The 19,948-nt window shown below is 37.4% G+C and overlaps 1 protein-coding gene across 1 annotated transcript; it reads right to left on the bottom strand.

The window, feature by feature from the left end:
• Window positions 1-2,596: 2,596 nt before the first annotated feature.
• LOC119696938 (prostatic acid phosphatase-like) lies at window positions 2,597-16,453 on the bottom strand. The gene is made up of 10 exons (XM_038126897.1): window positions 16,328-16,453; window positions 14,917-15,012; window positions 12,309-12,395; window positions 11,544-11,696; window positions 9,300-9,398; window positions 8,108-8,203; window positions 5,566-5,698; window positions 4,244-4,326; window positions 3,236-3,342; window positions 2,597-2,753 (listed from the first exon to the last, which is right to left on the bottom strand). The coding sequence occupies exons 1-10, from the start codon at window positions 16,439-16,441 to the stop codon at window positions 2,597-2,599; spliced, it is 1,125 nt and encodes a 374-aa protein (XP_037982825.1). The 5' UTR covers window positions 16,442-16,453.
• Window positions 16,454-19,948: the final 3,495 nt, after the last annotated feature.

Below are 19,948 nucleotides of genomic sequence, written 5' to 3'. Positions count from 1 at the left end.
GGAGACTCAGTTGGTCATGCTGATGGAATTTAAAGAGAAATGTTGGACCACAGTCATATCTTCCCACAGTGTGGGAAGAGTTCTTTTGTAAAGTGAACCACACTGAAGATAGTGAACACCTAAAGGTAAGACAAAAAGAGATACATTCTTAGCATATGGCATTCTCCAAAAGCATGGCAAACCTGTTAATAGTACCTCAACAAGTAAGTAGTTCAGACTAAGTGGAGAGGAGTTAACACATTTGCTCCTCTTTTGACAGCATTAGGAAAAGTCTGTTGAAATGTTGAGTCAATCCACGCTGAAATTTTCCTGAGCAGCAAAAAGAGCACAGGGAAAGCTCACAGTTTTACCTCCTTCCCAAATATGCTGAGATTTATTAATTTCCTATGTTTCACCCTATGGTCATTGAGATGTGAAGGAACTTAAGTCTGATTTAAACCACCCTCAAATACTGCTGTTGTTTTGTGTGACCTATAATAATAATAATACTTACCTAACCCCTTTATTTCCTTGTAATGGGGGCATAAATTCTCTCCATATAACTTCAATTAAGTTTTTTATAGAAACATCTGTATGTTTGCAAGTTGGAGTCTCCCTGTAGAATAATTGTCTCTATAAATTACACTTTTGAGCTCAGTCACACTCCTGGATTTAGTTTTTTTAAAAAGTAACATTTATGGGCTTCATAAAATGCTCTCATGCATGTATAATCAAATTAATAACATATGGATTAGCAAAGAAAAGTAGTTGAGATGAATTTTGACAGAGTTGGAAACAGCTGAAATCAGGGATTTTGCAGCTGTTTGTGTCAAGTGTAATTGTGACCAGTAAACTGTTCATCAGTCTTCTCCTTAATTTAGCTCGCTGGCGTTAAAAGTCAGGTGTTCCAGGCTGTCTGCATTCCTTGAGAATTGGTAGTGCTCAGTGGTTTAGCACAGTCTGTCAGTGTGCTGCACTGTGCAGCCTGTGGATCAGTGTGCCTTGACTTTTTCCCAAGTTCCACTCATGCACAGCAGAGAGTTTAAAACTGCCTGCAGGAAAAATGAACCTAATATTTCCTAAATTAGTCCAAAAAATGAGGATATGGCCCCAACAGGTTCATTCTGAACTATCCATATATTATCTACTAGGATAAAATAGTGGAAAGTGTCAAATTTTGATATGACAATAGGGAAAACATTTTTGTTGGAGTATCAGCTCTGGTTGTAATCTCTTGTGTGGTCTAAATGTGTTTTCAGCGTTCAGGATTGCTAATGGAAGCAGTAATGCTGGATTTGGTGTAAAAGCCTGAATACCATCTAACTTCTACTTCAGCAACACGTGAGGATTGAAACAAAGGACAGCCTTTGTGTTAAACTTAAAGGCTAAATATTTGTGTCTTTATTATTGTAAAATTTTGATGTATTATAAATGGTTTCATTTATTTATCTGATCAGTTGCACAGTTTGGTTTGTGAGGGAGGGGGAATAATTTCCACAAACCTTAGATTATTAAGCACCACAATATAAACATGAAGTATTTATCATTATCTTCCATGACTGTATAAGTAGTGTGGATGGGAAAAAAACCTCATCAGAAACAACCTGTCCCTTCCTCTGCCAAATTACCTTTTGCAATTAAATGTGGTAATTTTATGAAATATTTCCTGAGATTTTGTGAGCAATGACTACAGTGAAGAAATTTGTTTGGTGAATCATTACTTGCTAATTTTTTGTGTATTCTGGACTATCTCCAGTCTATTAATGGATTCAAGATATTTAACAGGAAATTATTTTCAACCAGATGAGATTCCTGGTCTGCATTCTTATAATGTCCAATGGTTCAAATTCTTTCTTGAGATCAGTGATTCAGAAAACCATATGGGATTTTTTAATGTTGGGTACAATATTTGAACATTAGAAAAGTGAGGCTTCTTAGCTTTTCATTTCCCTTAAGTAATACAGAGCCAGATAAAAGACAATGTCATTTTCTGCCTTCCTGTTCCCTCATTCTGCAAAACTAAGTATTGTAAGTGGTCAAAATTTAAATTTAAGCATCCTAATATGGTGATATAGATAAGCTATGAGGAAATGAGTTAGTATACCAATGTGTGTTTTTATACTTTTGACATTCTGTTAAGTACCAATCTGGTATACTATTCAATATTCATCTGTTTTGAGCTCTGAATGCCTACTAAAATCAAGAAGAATGCATAATGTTCACTGTTGTTAATCAGCTTGAACAAATACTCTTCAGTTAGAGAGGAAAAGGTGACTGTTGTAAGTCAGTGCATTTACATGTACTTCTTCAGTAACTGAAGGTCTTTTTGACTTTGACTTAAACCAAAACAAAACAGAAAAAAACCCACATGAAAAACAGAATCCTAAAGTCAGATTGGCTTTGGTTTCATTTCACCAGAAAGTTGGTCTAGAATAGATAAATGCATTGATGGAGTAGAAATGACAGCCATGGGTGTAGTTCTCTTTTCCTGGATCTGTGTATTTTCCTTTTCAGAGCAGACCCTTATGAAAATGATTGTCACTTCGAATGAGCTGTTGGCTCAAGATTACTTTTGGGTACATGTGCCCAAAGCACTTAGCTTACCTCTTTTGATGTCCTACATTCTACATTCTCTTGTCCAATAGGGTACGAGGATGGGAGAGACCAGATGAGTAAATCTCTCCAGGGGACAGCGAAATTTGCAGCCAGGGAGAGTGAGGGGGTGAGGCTCCCTCAAAGAATTGTTGCGGTAGTACATTTCTATGGTGTATTGCCTGTTTCAAAATACAGAGGGGTCAAAGTAAAGTTAGGTGTGCAAAACCACACAGCCTTTCCATGCTGCTGTTATTGTACTTGGGGACAAACTTTTAGCCAGCTTATTTGTCTGGTTGCTAATATGTTTATGGTTGACTAATATAATTAGTAAATTAGTAAAGTTCTCTGAAGAGAACCTTTTTTAAACAGTGAGGGGTCAACACCAATTTGCATGTAGTTTGCTGTCCTTGCTGAGCAGTTAAATAGATAAAAAGGATGGAGTAAACCCTCTCATAACTGTAATATATGTATATTTATAGATATATGGTTTTCAGGCTTATTCTGCTACTGATTAAACTGAATGCAATTACAATAATTAAAATCAATGTGTAATATTTCCCTGAATAGTGAACCTCACGTATCCGGTTTAATTATTCTTGGGTATCAGAAAATTTCTTTTTAGAAAAAGTACATATTAGCAGTATAGCTTGCAGATACTTGCCCATTTTTTTCCTGGTAAAGTTCAAAAAAATGGCAGGCACTGTGAGGAGGCAATTTCCCATTGAAGACATTGAGTGCCATCTGTAAGGCAGCAATGGTGGCTGCATGCTGTGAACAGAGGCAACCTTTATTTAAAGGTCTGTTGAAAATGATTGCACAAACCTATTCTTTAACGATATTTCCCACACATTATCTGTCCATTCAACATTAACCTCATTAGGGCCTCATTAATACTTGCCCTCTGCACTGTTGAGCAAATATTGTCCCTTTATGGCTATATAAACTGAAGTCCTGAATGTATAAAGTATACATATATGTAAATATGTAAGACTAAGAAGTCTTAGTCACTTGCATATCTTACATAATTAATAGGAGCACATAATTAATAGGAGCTGCTAAAACTTCTTTTAAAAAGAACTACTGGTTATGCCTGTTACGTAAACAGTATTTGAGATCAGATCAATAAGCTCTTTAGCTGATATATGTCCAATAGGTCATGATATAAATGCAGTTTACAAACAGGAACTTTTTAGTGAGAGCAATCCAAAAATTTCCTCCTCCAATGACAGCATTTGTAAATTCTAAACAAAAATATGAGATCACAATTGAGTAACTGCCTTCATAAGGCCTGATAAAATAACTGTAACTTAATTCTTTTCTTTTTTCTTCCCCATATGCACTTGAAAAAGAGGCAGGGAGAAGGAGATTTTGTTATAAATGAACTTTGTGATCCAAGTTTAATAAAACATGAGGCATGATTTCTCCAGTTCCCTGCTCAATCAAAACATTATTACAATGAAAAAAATATGACATTCAGTATAAAGTGGAATGCTTCAAGTTTCAAAGTAGCATCTGTTCATTAAATTTTTTTTAAAATCTGAGGATGTTTAAGGTTAACCAAATAAGAAAATGCTTGTAGCTGTATTTCATGGAGGAAATAAAATTTCACGGTTTTCACTGCATTTAATAACCGCAGAAAGGAAACACAAGAGAAACAGAAAGCACTCACCGTGGAATACATAACCATTTTTTGATGGTATGAAGGCTTTCTAGCATCTAAGATATGCTTTAGAATAGTTTTTAAAAGAATACCTGAAAGAAAATGGGGAAGCAGTGACAATGAAAGAGATGCTTGTGTTAACATCTGTATCGATTGTTGCCATTTCAGCAATCCGTCACTAAGTGCACCAGATTTATTCAATTGACTCAATTGGTAATTTGTGCAGAGAGCCTTGATTAATAGTGACAGTTTCTTTCAAATGAACAGTGGGCCTATTTTACTTCTGTGTAAAATGTTTTGGGGATCCCTAATAGCCTCAACAGCTTCAAACTGAATTCACAGTTTGTGCCAGCAGAACAGTGCAAGAAGAGCGCAGTAACGAATGCTACCCCATTGTCTGTGTAGCTTGAGTGATTTCCTGCTTTCCAGAGAAAAAAGAAAGAGCATATCCTCTTGACTCTGGGGCTTTATAAATTGTGTGGTTGTCTGCATTTTGTTAACGTTAACTGCTGAAAAATTGTGAGACAAACTACTTGAGATTTAAATCAATGGCTGCTCTAGTATGTTATATAAGGTTGGCATGTCGACAAGTTAAAATCCTAAAGGTAAAACTGTACCAGCTAGCAAATTAGACAGAATTAGTCTTTAGCTTCTGGCACATTTTTAATAGCCATTGTTAGTAAAGCAAGGGCAGAATTTTGAACTTTGTGCCAAGTTTTGCAAGTTGGAGATTTGAAAAATGCAATAAATTAATTCATGTTATATGTTCATTTGTCTTCCTAGCTCACAGATCCTGCCCATATAAAACAAAAAGGAGGCTCAAAATATGACAGTGGATGAATGGAGGAGAATGAGTGATGAAAAAGGTACAAAATACTTTCAAATTTCAGCCACTGTTTTCTGTGCACAGTAAGGTTTAGAAGCAGTTTATTTTTAATCTCATTTTAGGACTCTCAGTAGTGGAATATGAAGATGTTAGGCAACAAAGTCACCATTCTTACAAATAGTATTTTTTTTAAGTAAGTTACATGGGGATGCCTATGCTAAGTTCAGGCTTGATTCAATTCAACAAGAATCTGTACGCTACATTGAATTTTTATACAGTGTAATCTAAATGATACCTCAATTACAATGTTAGATTAGGATATTCATGATTCATATGCTCACCATCTCCCTCCCCATTAATCAAAATATTTCAGTGCTGCCCACCAATATCCCCATAATGGCATCTTTCACCATTCTACCATAGAATCAGCAGCATTGTTTGTCATATACCCTTTCTTCTTTCCCATCTTACTTTTGATTTTAAATGGAGTAAGAATTCAGCTTACCTCCCTGCAAACGTGATTTTTGTATTTGTTTGTGGAACCCAAATTCCGCCTGCAATAACAATTCTGACAGCTTTATCAGCTTGGTCCTGACACCATGAGTAGCCCAAACAGGTAAAGTGTAATTGTTAATATCCTACAGTGAAGAAAGAAAACACAGTGATTTTCTTACTGACTCCTACAGCTAACTGTTATTTATTCTGGCACAAAATACTTCTCAGAACAAATTCTGATTGTTTCACTCCAGTAACATTTTCTCATTGTAATAAAATGATGACTGTATTTTGCATTTAGACAGCTGTAGCATTCCTATGTATAGCATCATAGTTCTTGAAAGAAATTTGAAGGGCAGTTTTCAACAAGAAGAGGAATACTTATTCATAATACTAAAATTATGCAAAAAGCAACTGGCGTTTTTATGTTGTCAGGTGAAAAAAATCACTATATGACTTTTCCAGTCATGTGCTGGGATGTATTTTAACTGAAACAAATCCTATATAAACATCAGGATTTTAAGGGCTGGTAGCTCTCAGGTGTAAGAGGAATACAGAGATCAATGTATAGCTGTAGTATGGATGTACCAAAGTATGGGGTAGATATATAAAGATGAGATACAAATGAAATTTGTACCTATTATGGTCTATTGGGTACTGTCAAAGTCCTCAAGCTAAAGTGGGATGGATTAGTCTTTCCTTGGGAATGCAGTCCAAGGTATGTTAGTGATCACAACTGTGAGAAGGGAAGGCATGCACAACACTCCTGGTTTGCACTACCCTGAATTCCTGTTTAAACAAGGTTGGTAACTTTCCAACATTACATTAGAGCAATTTAACCTTTGGACTGAGCTCACCAAAAGGAGTGTTTTTGTAACAAGTGAGCTCAAAGGAAAATGTCAACTACTTTAAGGGTTTGTTTAAACAAGAAAACAATAGAAAGTGCAAGGTTAAACCAGCTCAGATCACAATGTTATCCATTTCTCTTCTAGTAGGTGTGATTTATGTCTTGAGGAAAGAATTGGATGGTTGCATGCTATTTAAGACAGTCTGTAGGCAAGCAAACACTTCAGTCTCCAAGTTACCTGAAAGTCAGGTAACAGTTAGCTGAAAGTAACAAATGCAGAGAGATGTGTGCCACTGTAGTTTCATGAATTGTTTTTAAAAACTGTGTAAGCACTCTCTCTCTGTATGCTTGAAAAATGAGAGAGACTTTAATTAAGGCAGATGTCTTAATTGATACCCTCAGAGTCCTCAGTCAGTAGTATCAAAGAAGACCAAGGCTCATCAAATATAGCATTAGAAGGAGAAGCACAATTTTTTTTTTTTTTTTTTAAATTCCAGTGTTTAGCTAAATTCTTGATGGGAGCTGTGGGTGTTCCAAATTTGTCTGGTGACACAGATTCTCAGTATGATTTAACTATTGAAGTAGAAAGTTGTGGTCCTGCATTTGGAAAACATTGAAGGTGACCTCACTGAAATTACAATGAGATGTCCCAACATGTGAACATTTCATTTAACTTAAGGCCCTGGCTAACATTCTATTCAAGTCTGCTGTGATCAAAGTTGGACTTTTGCAAAAACTGCAGGACTGAAGGTAACTCGTTAGTATCACACCCTGTAAAATATTACATGTTACTCCTGAAATCCACCTTAAAACTCCCTTACTAATATCCCAGTACTGATGACCAATTCATCATTAATATTTAAGTTTATAAATAGTTATGCATGAAAGTGTAGGAAAAGCTGCCTTCAAAAATAACTTTTTAATGCAAGACTCTGCAATTTTGTGTCAGTTGAGGTAAGTCTAGACTTTGAAGGGGGACTTCTTGCTAAGTTAAAGGCAGTTAGGATTTTTTCAAATCATGACATTTCCAGACTGTGGAACCCAGATACCCATGCCAGTTTGCCACCACAATACCCCTTTTGTTATAAAATCCATGCTCTTTTGTGATATGCCCAGTGCCTTTGCTTAAAACAAACTCCCAAACTTGTACAAATACCAATTTGTGTCATTCCAATGGCTGCTTAATTCCTGAAAATACTCTGTCCACTACTGGCCATGTACAAATAATGACTTCTGTTGCTTGTACAATTTGCATAAAATCTTTGTGGAAGGATGCTTATGTTTCTTTGCCAGCAACATATTTTTATCCCTGTATATCTCCTAGTGGGGTTTGGGGGAGTTACAAGACACTTTTATCCAAAGGTATCCTTTTGCCTAATTCTTCATATGCAGTCACTTACTGGATCTTGAATATGAAAATCCACTAGTTTGTGTTCCTTACAGTGGTGGATGACCCACAGCAACCTCACACCTAGAGTGTTTACAGGCTTTTCAGTTGTAAGTTTGACATTAGGTGAGGGTTTCTGGGAAAGAAGCTGCAAGTAGTCTGTGTTTAAAAAAATTTTGAAGCACAGATCTACGATCTTTTTATGACTTACAATAAAAAAATAAACCAAATAAAAATACCAGATTGAAGGAAGTGTAGGAATTTCTGTTGGACACAAAGATCTTAAGGGTCTTTTCCAACCTAAATGATTCTATTTACCTCATATTGTAAAGTGTCAGAGAGCTTCCAAATCCTTTCACTAGTCAACTTCTTCAATGGATATCCTGTATGAGTAGCTAAAAACTTCAGAAATTGCTGGAATACAAAAAAAATCCAAACTTGTAGTACTGAGGGCATTTTTACAGGACTTCTACACACTCTCATAGTAGTACATAGGAATTTTTAGAAAGAAGACAGTCTTTGCACTTTGTACTAAAGTAATGAACCATTGCCTCGATGTAAAAGAATTTGGCCTATGCATTTAGAGAAGGTTGGTGATTTTAGTTCAGATTTGAATTATGGTGATTATTTATGCTTGGTGAAAATGTTTAGAAGGAAGTAGAGGGAACACAGATATATGAAGAAGTCTGGCAGAAATCCAAGAAGTGCTTAAATAAGTGTGGTAAACAGAATTATTCTGATATTGGTACTCAGGAGAAGGAGAGGTATGATGTAAATTTGCTGATGTAAAATGGGAATCGTGATTTACTTGCATATAATACCCAGATGCAGAGCAACAAATGGATGATTGAGATCAGTGGTGAAAGATAATAGAAAAACAGGTGAGGTTCATAGTGTCCTTTTGAATACATGAATACATGTGTTGCAGCAGAATAAACATGTGGTTATATAGTCATGCAAAGGTTTGGATGGAGAAAGAAAGGAAAGGATACCATATGAAGACAGGCACAAAACAGAGGAGAACACCTAAATTAAGATTTTGGGTGGGAAACATGGATAGGTCCTTGAGGAAAATGCTGAGACTGTTATAGAAATTCTGGGGAACTGAACTGAGAAAATGAATCTGAACTCACAAACTTACATAGGCAGAAATGTCAGAGGAGTTGCTTTACATGGGAGTAAACAGAGGGAGGTATTGGAATAATTTGAGAGGCATTGACACTGATTTTATCTGAGTTTTTGTTTTGTCTAGTCTCCTGGAAACTAAGTTTTTGCAAGTAGGTCAATAATTTATCTTTTCTATGACTTGCCATTTTCAATTGTCGGGAATAGCCCAGTCCAGCCAGATCTGTAATGTTGTAATTGTTTTTTGGGTATGTTGTCTACACCCACTCTGAAGATTAGAGATCCGAAGGGAGCATATTAACTGCTATTTTTTAAACCTATGTGTTAGATAATGTTGAAGAAGTGGTACACTTTAACTGAATTTCCAGAACTGAGAATACTTCACCTTATAGTGCTTGAATTGCCTTTGAAAATCCCTTGTTGCAAAGGTTTCTCTCAGAAGCTCCTTGTATTTTGGGCAGTGTGAGAAAGGTAGGTATAGCAACTGGAAAGAAAATTGCAAAATCCAAGTTAGGCAAGGTGCATCTTGTTCTGCAATTCAATATAGCCTTGCAGGATTGCTGTTCTGATTTGCTGCACTAGTTAGGACAAGCTGAAAAATAATTTGGGAATGTAGTTTCAAGGATATTCATCTTCAGGACTCTAGGAGTCATACTGATGACTACATAAAAAATAATCTTTAAATGTTCAGAGGAGTAATAGCTGCAGTAGTTCAAAGTTAAAGGATTCATTTACACAAGATGAAATTTGTCCTTTGACAGAAGACTAAGACAAGCCCTCATGAACTCCTTTGTTCTTAGCTTCTCCAGGGATAATTTCATTCATTGTGCTCAGTCTTTCTTTAAACACACCATCACATTTTTACAACAAATTACAAAGCAGCAGCTGGACTGCAATAGGTGTCTTTGTGCATACTCAGCTGTGTTGAGTCTGTTTAACACAGCTTCATTTAGTTCAGTTAAATTGTAGAAACTTGTGAACTTTCTGTAACTTGGTTTTGTCTTTCTTTAATGTAAGATATATGAAGGTTACATATGACTGGAATAACTGAAGAACTTGTTATTTAATTTATATTTATTTATATATGTTAGCTAAATTGACTTTATTCTCATTTTCTGTGTTAAATTTTAAATCAAAATTAAAATTTGACGCTGATATTATTAGTGCTTTTCCCTAATGTGTTTTTTTGCCTCTTTTTCGGTAATGTAGCTCCAACTCTATAGTCCCAGTATTAAAAGAACTTTGAAAAGAACTTGAGAGATTTGAAGGGAACTTCAAACTGCTTCACAGCAGTTTCTCAATATTTTTAGAAATACAATCTATGTCTTCCACAAGATAGGAAGGTATTTGTGAATTATAGCCATAGGTTCATGAAGAGGCATGATTTCACCAATAAATGATAGGCACTTGTTTTGTGTTGTAGGATACCTGTGGTCTCAGGTTTAGCCTGTATATATAGTAAGGATAAATAAAGTTAAAACACAAATAGTTGAAAAAAGTATGAAAATTGTGCATGTGTTTATGACTTTATGATTTGTTTGAATAAACTTACTTGCTCTCCTAGATGTGAATGAGGTGTAGCACCTGCTTGCTGAGTTTGCCATCTGTGTTGATACTGACCAGGTATTCCTGTCTCTCTGCTGGGATATCCCCACCTGTGACAGTGTCAGAAGCAGCTCCTGACTGTGTGTGTGAAGAGGAAGACATGTCTCCATACCTTCCATCTTTATGCTCTCATCACCCTGAGGTGAGAACCATTGCTCCATGACCTATCTGACGTGATTCCCTTATCAGGGGAATCTGTGTTTAACACAGACTGTGTTAACTAGACTTGTAAAGCCCACACAATTTATCTTGCATCACATGTGCAAACCTACTCTCACAAACTGGGACTCGTGCTGCACTCTCCTGAACTTTTTATCATAGATTTTCCGTACACAGGAGATTCCAGCTCCAGCCAGCTGCACAGCTTTCCCCTCTAGGACAAGTACATGCAGGCTGCAGAGCTGCTATCCACAGGATTCCTTACAACTCCAAAGTGAGAAGCTGAAGGAAGGGAGATATAAAAATACGTTGCCCTATGAACTCGTGCTTGAAGCTCTGAATCCTCCTTCCTTTCCTCTTTTACTTTTCTCACCAATCCTTGGAGTACACATGCATTGACCTGCAAAGTGCATGAAAAACAATCCTGTAACTCAATTCTCACCATAATGTAAGTCCCGGAATGATTCTTTTGTCTTTTCTGTTGGCTGTGGACTGTGCAATACTGAAGCACTAGTGAGATTAAGTATTTTTTCTCTTGTCCCACAAAGAAAGTCATGTTTGCGTTAAATTCAGGATTAATCTACTTCTACAGTGATTTACTCACCTTAAAAATTAACTCCTTTTCTCTATACCCAGTACTACCATTTTTCTTTCTCTTTTGTTAAGATCATGTCTCTGATATGCAAGTCCATTCCTCTGGAAAGACTTGCCACTTCTATTCAGTTTATTACGACTTTCTACAAAATGCTTGTAACAATGTTCTCTTCATTGCATTTGCCATGCACTTTTTGCTGCACCTTCATCTCATGTCCTATGTACTTTGCTAATGATTAAGGGAAAGCAGATGACCCTAGTTTATACTCACATTGTCCTGTGACAGTGGCATTGTGTGAACTGGAATTGGCTGCCAAAGGATTCTGGGGTTCCAAATCTGATCCCGTGTCGGTGGGTACAGTCCGGCAAGATTTGCCTGAGCACTCATAAGTGTGTGATCACAGTCAGTGCTCTGAACATAAATCTGAAGGAAGAATAAAAAGAAACATTTTGGATGGTAATTTCTTTCATTAGGTTTACTTTATTGTCTTCTTGCTAGGAAAAAATGAGGCTGGTACTGGGGAATTTTGTCATTAAAATGGAGTGGCATGAAGAAGGACTATGAGAAAAAAGGAGGAAGGAGAAAGACTGCAGCTGGAATAAAATTTCTCTGGACAACTGAGCTGCAGCAGGGTAATATCTTAGAAATCCTAGTAGTGAGCATGAGATTGACTCTATTTGACCCTCTAGGCTTTGGGACATCGTATGTGCACTGAAAAGCTGGAACGTAAATTAAAACTGAATTGTATCTGCATTCCATGTGAAAGTGTAGCATTCGAGGTATTTGACATAGATGCTCTCCCATACTGCAGTGAGGGGAGCTGAACTTGATGTGCAGCCTAAAAAACCTTTCATAAGGTTTTCAGTTAGCCATCAGGATAAAAGCTGAACTACAGTTTCAGGGATACTTTGGAATGACATTGATTTCAACTGGTATTAAATTTTCTCCAACTGCACCAAGTTTAGACTCCTATGCATCCAGGAAGTCCCATTAACAACCATGAAAAACATCTTCCTGCCCAGATCCAGTACTTGCCTCACACTGCTTGTATACAACGCTCAGGAAATGAGAGTATCTCCTCCGCATGTACTGGCCAAGCTCATACTGTTGTTGTATGCCAAGCTGTAGAAGTAACACAAGAGCGTAAGAGGCTAAAGAAATATGCTATGCATCCATTCCTACAACCAAAAAAGAATGCAATAATATTTGATATTATTTGAATAAAGACCTTTTTCCTTTTTCAAATTGAATTAGGAAAGAAGACATGAGAAAAAAGTAGTGAAGTTGCTGCATGTATGGTATTGGATAAAGTTAGATATGACTCCTGGTGGATGCAGTTTTGTATTTTCCTCTGTGGAAAGCTATGTGTATGTTTATCTGAGCTAGTGAGACTTAAAGCAGGCATAGAGATGTTCCAACACCATCTGTCTACTTTCTACTCTATTGCTGTCTCAGAGCTGATTAACTGGAAGTGCAGACAGAGCAGCCACCTGTCCATGGAGACACATCCAGGATATGAATCCCATAGAGTATCACCAGTGATTCCTTATAAGGGCTACAATTTTAGCCTGGGCAAAATCTAGTTTTCCAGAAGAGAAGTCTTGAAGAACAAGTCCCCCAAGCCTTTGGGCATTTTTCTGCAACAGTTAATTACTATCAACAGTCTGAAACATTTGATTTTTGATTCTTGCTTGACTGTGTTCCCAAATTTCAGTCACTGAATCTTGTTACATTTTTGAATAACATTCACCATCACAGATCCTATTCACAGTTAAACAATAATCCATAAAATGGAATCAAGTCACTTTATCTCTATGTTAAATGAAACTGATGACAATTGTCTATCTTCAAAGCAAAATTTTTCTAGTCCCAACATTTTAGTAGCTCTTAGCTGAACATCTTTCAACTTGCCTACATAATTTTGTGAACACATGACACATGAATCACCAAATCACAAAATCAGTTAGGTTGAAAATGACCTCTGAGATCACTGAGTCCAACCTATTACCTAATGCTACCATGTCAACTAGACCATGGAATTAGGTACCATTTCCACTGTCTCCTTAAACACCCCTCGGGGTGGTGACTCCACCACAATGACACACAGTGTCCCTGTAATAGTCTCTATATTGCCATCTTTTTACTTGTACCTGGTGTTTCCTGACCTACATTTAAATATATTCCACTTTGCTCATGTAATCATTACTGTGCACCGGGATCTCAAGTACAGTGTTTACTCATTGCTTCCTAAAGCAATTTCCTAAGTTGTGGGATTGGAGGATAATTCAGGTTGAAAGGGGCCTCAGGAAGTCTCTAGTCTAACCTCCTGCTCAAAGACAAGTCAGCCAGGAGTTACTCAGGACCCGCTGTGTGTGCACGTGATCACCTCTTCCTCTTGCTGGAATTGTTCACCCAGTTTCCTAGGGTATATGTGTGGTTTAGGCTTCTGCCCCAGCTTGCCTAATATGCATGTTGTTAAGTCCTGACTCGTGGGTCTTGAAGTCTTCTGTGCCTTGGAGCAAGCTGGCATGAATTGCTGAACTTGCATAGCATTTATATGGAATGATTGAGTCACAGCTGAGTTGGGAAGCTGCTCTGTTACTCCTGTTTCTTCAAGGGAGTTGACATGAGCAGAAACAGGCCTGATTTTGCTTTGGAGACCAGTTTTGCCTCCTAAGAACTGTGGGGAAGAGGAACCCCTCAGCCTTTGTTCTATTCTGATTTTGGTGGAGACTTAGCAAGTTCTTTTAGGAGAGAGACCTACTGAACATAAGGTGTGTGTGCCTAACAGAGAGACACACCTCACAGTCTGCCTCCATAGGCACTGTAGCCATTTGTCTGGGCAACCAGACTTCTGGCACTTCTAAACTACTTCAGGGAGACTGCCCGGTTCTGAGTGCTGGGCAAATAACTGGCAGCTTTTTCCTTTCAAATTACATGTCTTAGGGAAAAAGGAATGAAGCACAAGCACACAGACATACTGGATCCTGCCAGTGGGAGGGGAAAAACCACCCAGTGTCCAAAGATTGCCTTACAGTCTGGCAGTACAGTTCACCCATGGCTTCTTTTGTAAGAGGTGACAGCTAATAGAAGTTGGAGTCGAGGCAGGCACAGCATCTGTCAGATACAGTATCTGTGCTGCTTCTGGTTTCTACCAACAGCTGATTCCACAAATGCCTGCACTAAAATAGTTGAGTTTTAAATCAACTTTCCTGGGCATAGCATAGGAAAAGTTTCTACTTGTACTGAATTTAACAATTTATGAGTAAAGAAGCACTCTTATTCAGCAGATTGAGGGAGGGTTGTGTCTGTCAGCACTGCCATCACCTTCTGCTACTGATGGTTAAAGCTTCCTGTATGGTCTCAGGTGAGCTGAGATGGTCACCAGTGCCTGGCTCCTCCCAGAAGACCTAATGTGCAATCAAAAAGCTCAACATATGCTGGCACTGGACCAGAACAGGCTGACTCGGTTGCATTCAAAATTAGTGAGTGCTGTTGCTGTAGTTTCCTTGTAAGTTCCTTGGCTGTTCTTAAGTGGCAACTTAATAAGGGCTTTCTCCAAGTGAAAGCAAAGTTACAACCCCCAAACATCAACACAACATCTTTCAGTATTTCAACTGTTTGCCCAGGTAAACAAACTCACCTTGGTAAGCTGGCCATATCCCTGTTGTCTTGCAATTTCTTTGTGCTTATCAGTTGGGAAAAACTCCTGTGGGGTATGATCACCATGGCGAAATACCTGATAAAATAGATGAAATTGCTTTTGTGTTACTGGTATTTTTTGTGGTGATTATAACTAATTAGTCACAAGGAATATGCTATGACAGTGAGTACTGTATCTGACAGATGCTAAGTATATTAATGGTTCTTGCCTTAAATTTAGATAGCTAAATTTCTTGTTTAATTTATTTAGACAAATATAACTGGTTGTTCTTTGGCATTTGAGAATAAATTAGCTCAAATAAATTTTTGCAAGTTATAAAAACTATAGGATACCCTATTATATTTTAAAGAGGTTTTATGTATTTTAGAAGGTATAGACCATAATATTAACAGAAGCATGTAAGTAATTTTTCAGAGATATTGAACATTAGTATTTTGGTATGACTAAGCTGGAATTCAAAAGGGAAAAACGAAAACTGTTACACAAAGTAACAGTTCTGTGGATGACTGGTGTGAAGTTCTCTTGGCAGAAATTAGACTTAAAAAGTCATATGTTGGCTTTTTCATCACAAGAGGTGATAGAAGTGTTATCTAATATGTAAATAAAGGCTAAACTATTGCTCTGAAAACATTGAACCTGTTTTGAAATTTCACTTCAGAGAAAAGATGTATTTGTAAGGTACATTGGATTTTTTCATTCATATGATGAATTCATTGCTTTGTATGCTTTGCAGAATAATTCCTGTAGATATTTGCCATATGATTCTAAAATATTAAGATTTTAAAAAAAACTTTCTTAATCCAAGCAAGGAGAAATTAAACCAAAAACGGGAAGGAAAAAAAATTATTTATATGTGTGTGTGCTGTTCAGAATAAGATTCAGGCTTCCTGCAAACAAATGGTACATCATAACCATTGCAAATAGCATTAGCTTCACAGTGCTGGTTTCTGTGTTGCTTGTTCAAAGTCATTGTACACTTGTTTGAGTTTCACATACTGAAATTTACTTTGCATGTTAGTCCATTGAAACCACTGGAAAAGTGAAAACTCTTCCATGGTGAAGAGGGTTTTTGCACAGTTGGTATTTAGTTGGTATTTATGAAATCCTCTTTTACATTTTAAAACAGAATCCTGCGTTATTTTTCTCTTAGTTCTATAAAATAAGCATTCTATATCCATCCAGAAAGTAAGTCCATGTAGAAGTGCACAAAGGAGACAAAATTATAAAATCTTACTTAAAATTAAGATTTTTTTTTGGACAATACAATATGAATTTTGAATATGGAGAAAACATTTAAATATTTTAAAAGGTGCCCCCTCCTCTCTACCGTAGAGCACAAGAAGAGTATTAAGTGACAGGTTTTGAAGAAATTTCATTTGCCCATACTTACTAGGGACACAAACTTCAGTTTTCTTTTAGCTGTTGTTTGGTGAAGAAAAATGCAGAACAGACAGAACAGGAAGCACAGACTCCAAATTCCACAGAGCAGCTGCCTTGCTCTCATCCTGAGGGTAGCTTTCAGCTATTTTGCACACCAAGGTCCTGGCTGGATGTGGTGATACAGAAGATATATGGCTAGGAGGGGTGGAGTCAGTCGTGCTTAGTGAAATCTGAGAGTGGGCTGTGAATCTGCTGCTCTCTCCTCTTCTAGGGTTAGTGCTTTTCAGGGAACTCATGAAATGAAAAGTGTATTTCTCATTTGTACTCAATTTCTGTGTCCCATGTATAGCACGGAGTGAAATCTCTGAGCCCTCTAATTCCTGCCCCTGACAAGGCAGGTGAATGGAAAGAGCTAGAGGCTGGCTTCTGTTATTTAACTAGGATTTAGTATGGGTCAGTCAGCCTTCCCAAATATGAAAATGCTGTGGGTATCTTACAGTATGCAGTAGAGCTATTAAACCATCTGCATTCCTAGTGCTCCCAGTCTTCGCTGAACACTCTGTACTAGAAGGAGCAGTGCTAACAAATGTCCTCTTATAAAGTATCTCTGGATTTTCCTGGGATTTGGCTGTGATTTGTAGGAGGAATAAGCAACAGAAGGTTTTGTTGCAAAGGAACATGAATAAGCCTAAATTCATTGCAAACAATATAAAGATACATGAATGAACTTTTAATCTCTTCAGTAGATTGACTCTGTCTCTAGTGGCAAAGTATGTGACACCGTTTTCTAGAACTGCCCCCTGGAATACAGTTAGTTAAATTTTAAATTTTCTAATTTCTTTTGCTGCAAACACTCTCATTGTTATAGGGTGCATGTATCAAGAGTTGTTTCTGTTATTTCCCCAGTATATTTTAAATAAGAAAAAAAATCAGGCTCAGAGACAGTATTGCAAGAGACAGGATTGATCTTACAAGTTATTGATTTATGTTCAGTCCATTCATGTGGTAATGAAAGCCCTGCTAATATGTTAAAATTGAGGGTGATTTCTTAGTCATCAAAAGCTCTCTGTAAGAATTTAAAAGAAATTACTGAAAAAAATAATTATCATTTATCATATTCATATACCCAAAAAGGTTATATAATCCCAGACTAGTTTAAGGCACAAAGCAAAACTTTTCTTGTGATTATGAGATATAGACTTCTCTAGGGGGATCAGTTCTCCTTCCTGAGGTAACAATGTTGTATCTTTTACATCTGTCAGAGCTAAAGAGATTCCTCTGTGAAACATCCAGATGTCACACTCTCATTTCTGCTTTTATCTCTGACAATTTTAACAGATTCAGAAATAGAAAAATGTGGGGAGTTGCCCACATTTATTGAGAAACAAAATGCCTTTTTTTCTTTTTTTTTAATTTGGAGGCACCTGGGGGGATTTGGGTCAACTCATTGAAGCTATTCACACCCTGTACATGTCATGCCTCAACAATTTCTCTGAAGAGTCTGTTTTTTGCTGTTTCAAACCAACATGGAATCAGACACTACTCCTAAAATACACTGCTCTGCAAGACAAGATTTTTAAATGGACCAACTCAGAAAAGACAGGCAAGTTCTCAGAATTGCAAGGCTCCATTCCGGCTCTTCATATACTGTAGATATGTCTGGGAGGAACTGCAAATCTACAACAGGGGCAGAAAGATTTAGCTTTAATCTTTTCAAGCATCCATTGTCTCACACTTTATGTGAGACTTCTGTGACTAGGAAGGTAAAATTTCTCTTACTTTGAGGATAACAAACTATTAGTGTAAATATTGGTGTAAAAATATTAACAAAATATGAAAAAATAGTAGTGTTAAAGCTGATACTTTCTTCCTTCGATCTGATCTTGATGCTTCTAATTCTGTGAGAAGAGACATGTAAAGGGCTGGAATTGTTTCTAAGTACACCATGTTGATTAATTCTGTTCCTGTTGAAGGTCACAGAGGGAGAATGAAACAGTGTGCTGTGCCATGGTGGGAGGTGGGTAAACTCTAGCTGTTCCAAAGTCAAGGTAACTGCTTCTGTTATATGCTTGCAGCCTGTGTTAAAGCAACAGCTGAAGGTGGAAGAGGAGAAGATAATGATAAAGGTAATAACTGTACCTTCTCTCACTTCCTTGGGAGTACAAAGGACAATATATGAGGTGTAGATCACATGCCTTTATCTTACCAATAAACCTGATGAAATATTTATGGGATCATGATAAATGTAATATTACTAAGCAAGTAAAAGTACAGCTTCATGCTGTGTATCCACTGTGATATCTGAAGACTGTGTTAAGAGATGCTGCTGGATCTTTGACATTGTTGAGGGAATGCAAATATTCATTAACAATGCTCCAGTGCTTTAAAACTGTTTCATGGTTTAAGTGCTATTAAATGTTGTATTTGAAATCTTATTACTCCAAAGAACAAAACTTTACCCTCTACCCCCAAATTACAATATGAAGAATCCTTTCCAGGCTGTGATGCTCACCCCCTCCCCTCACTTTTATGTGTAGGGTTAAATCTGCTTGGTATGTAAATACAAGGTAGGATTGGACTTGCAGCTTGAGATGCTACTTCTTCATTGACAATGGAGGAGGGTCAGAATTGGTTGAAGATACAGTGATAAGAATGTTAGAGGAAGACTCCAGTATAGAATTAGTGTGGGGAGAAAGAGGCAGTTGGAAGAGGATTTCAACCTGCCCACCCTGCCTCCCCTTCTTAACCCTGCCTGAAAAAACTCCTTAGTGGGGTTGTTATTCTAGCCTCTGGTGTTGAAGTCATGATTCTGTGGCTTCTGTACAGTTTTGGTGTCCATGTATGCTTCCATGACTTTTCCTCATCTTCTTTTCTCAGCTCCAGTCAGATCAAGGCTAAATGTGTCAAGAGAGTTCAAGGTTTGCTCTGGTTTACAGTGTACTTCTTTGTCTCCTGCTTACAGGCTTTGGTTAAATGATGAAGAAAAGTGATGGTATCATTTCTTTAGCTGCAATAAACTAACAGTCAGAACAACAACAAAAAAAATCTGACTCCAAGCCCTGGTAAATAGATAGGAATCTGCTGCCTTTATTTGGCTAATGCTTAACATAGATTCTTTGGTCCTTTGTGCTTGGAAAACAAAGGCATGTCATGTCACCATGCCTTGCCTCAGGCACACACTACCCCTGCCTCAATGAATTCTGCCCCAATTAGATACACATTTTCTGTTAATGATTTCAGTGTTGGCATACAAGAATAGTCATCCAATAATACTCTTTTCTGCACATTTTGCAGACTGAGTTAGAAGCATGTCCAATTGCTTTGAGGAGTTGGGTTAGGGCTTGTTGTGAGTATGAACAAAATGGAGTACCTTTGTCCTGCAAATAAAGTGATCTTCACTGGGAGCTGGGGCTCTTAAGAACTGTGCATGATGTCCTTGTTACTGCTGTCAGAATACATCACTTATTACCCCACATTCTCTGATCCTCCTTGAATTGCAGCAGAAAAGAGGGGACAGCAGTCAGTGTTGGGACTTGTAAGGACTGCTGCTGTGACTGTTCTCAGGCCCTTCAGTGTTCTAGGCAATTGCCTTCTTTTTGGGTTCAAAGCTGCACTCTTGATATCATCTGAG

Source organism: Motacilla alba, chromosome 2 (genome assembly GCF_015832195.1).
Source record: "Motacilla alba alba isolate MOTALB_02 chromosome 2, Motacilla_alba_V1.0_pri, whole genome shotgun sequence".
In the NCBI taxonomy this organism is placed as follows: Eukaryota; Metazoa; Chordata; class Aves; order Passeriformes; family Motacillidae; genus Motacilla; species Motacilla alba.
The sequence above is the reverse complement of the archived record's forward strand: the minus strand, read 5'-3'. Positions and strand labels throughout refer to the sequence as shown.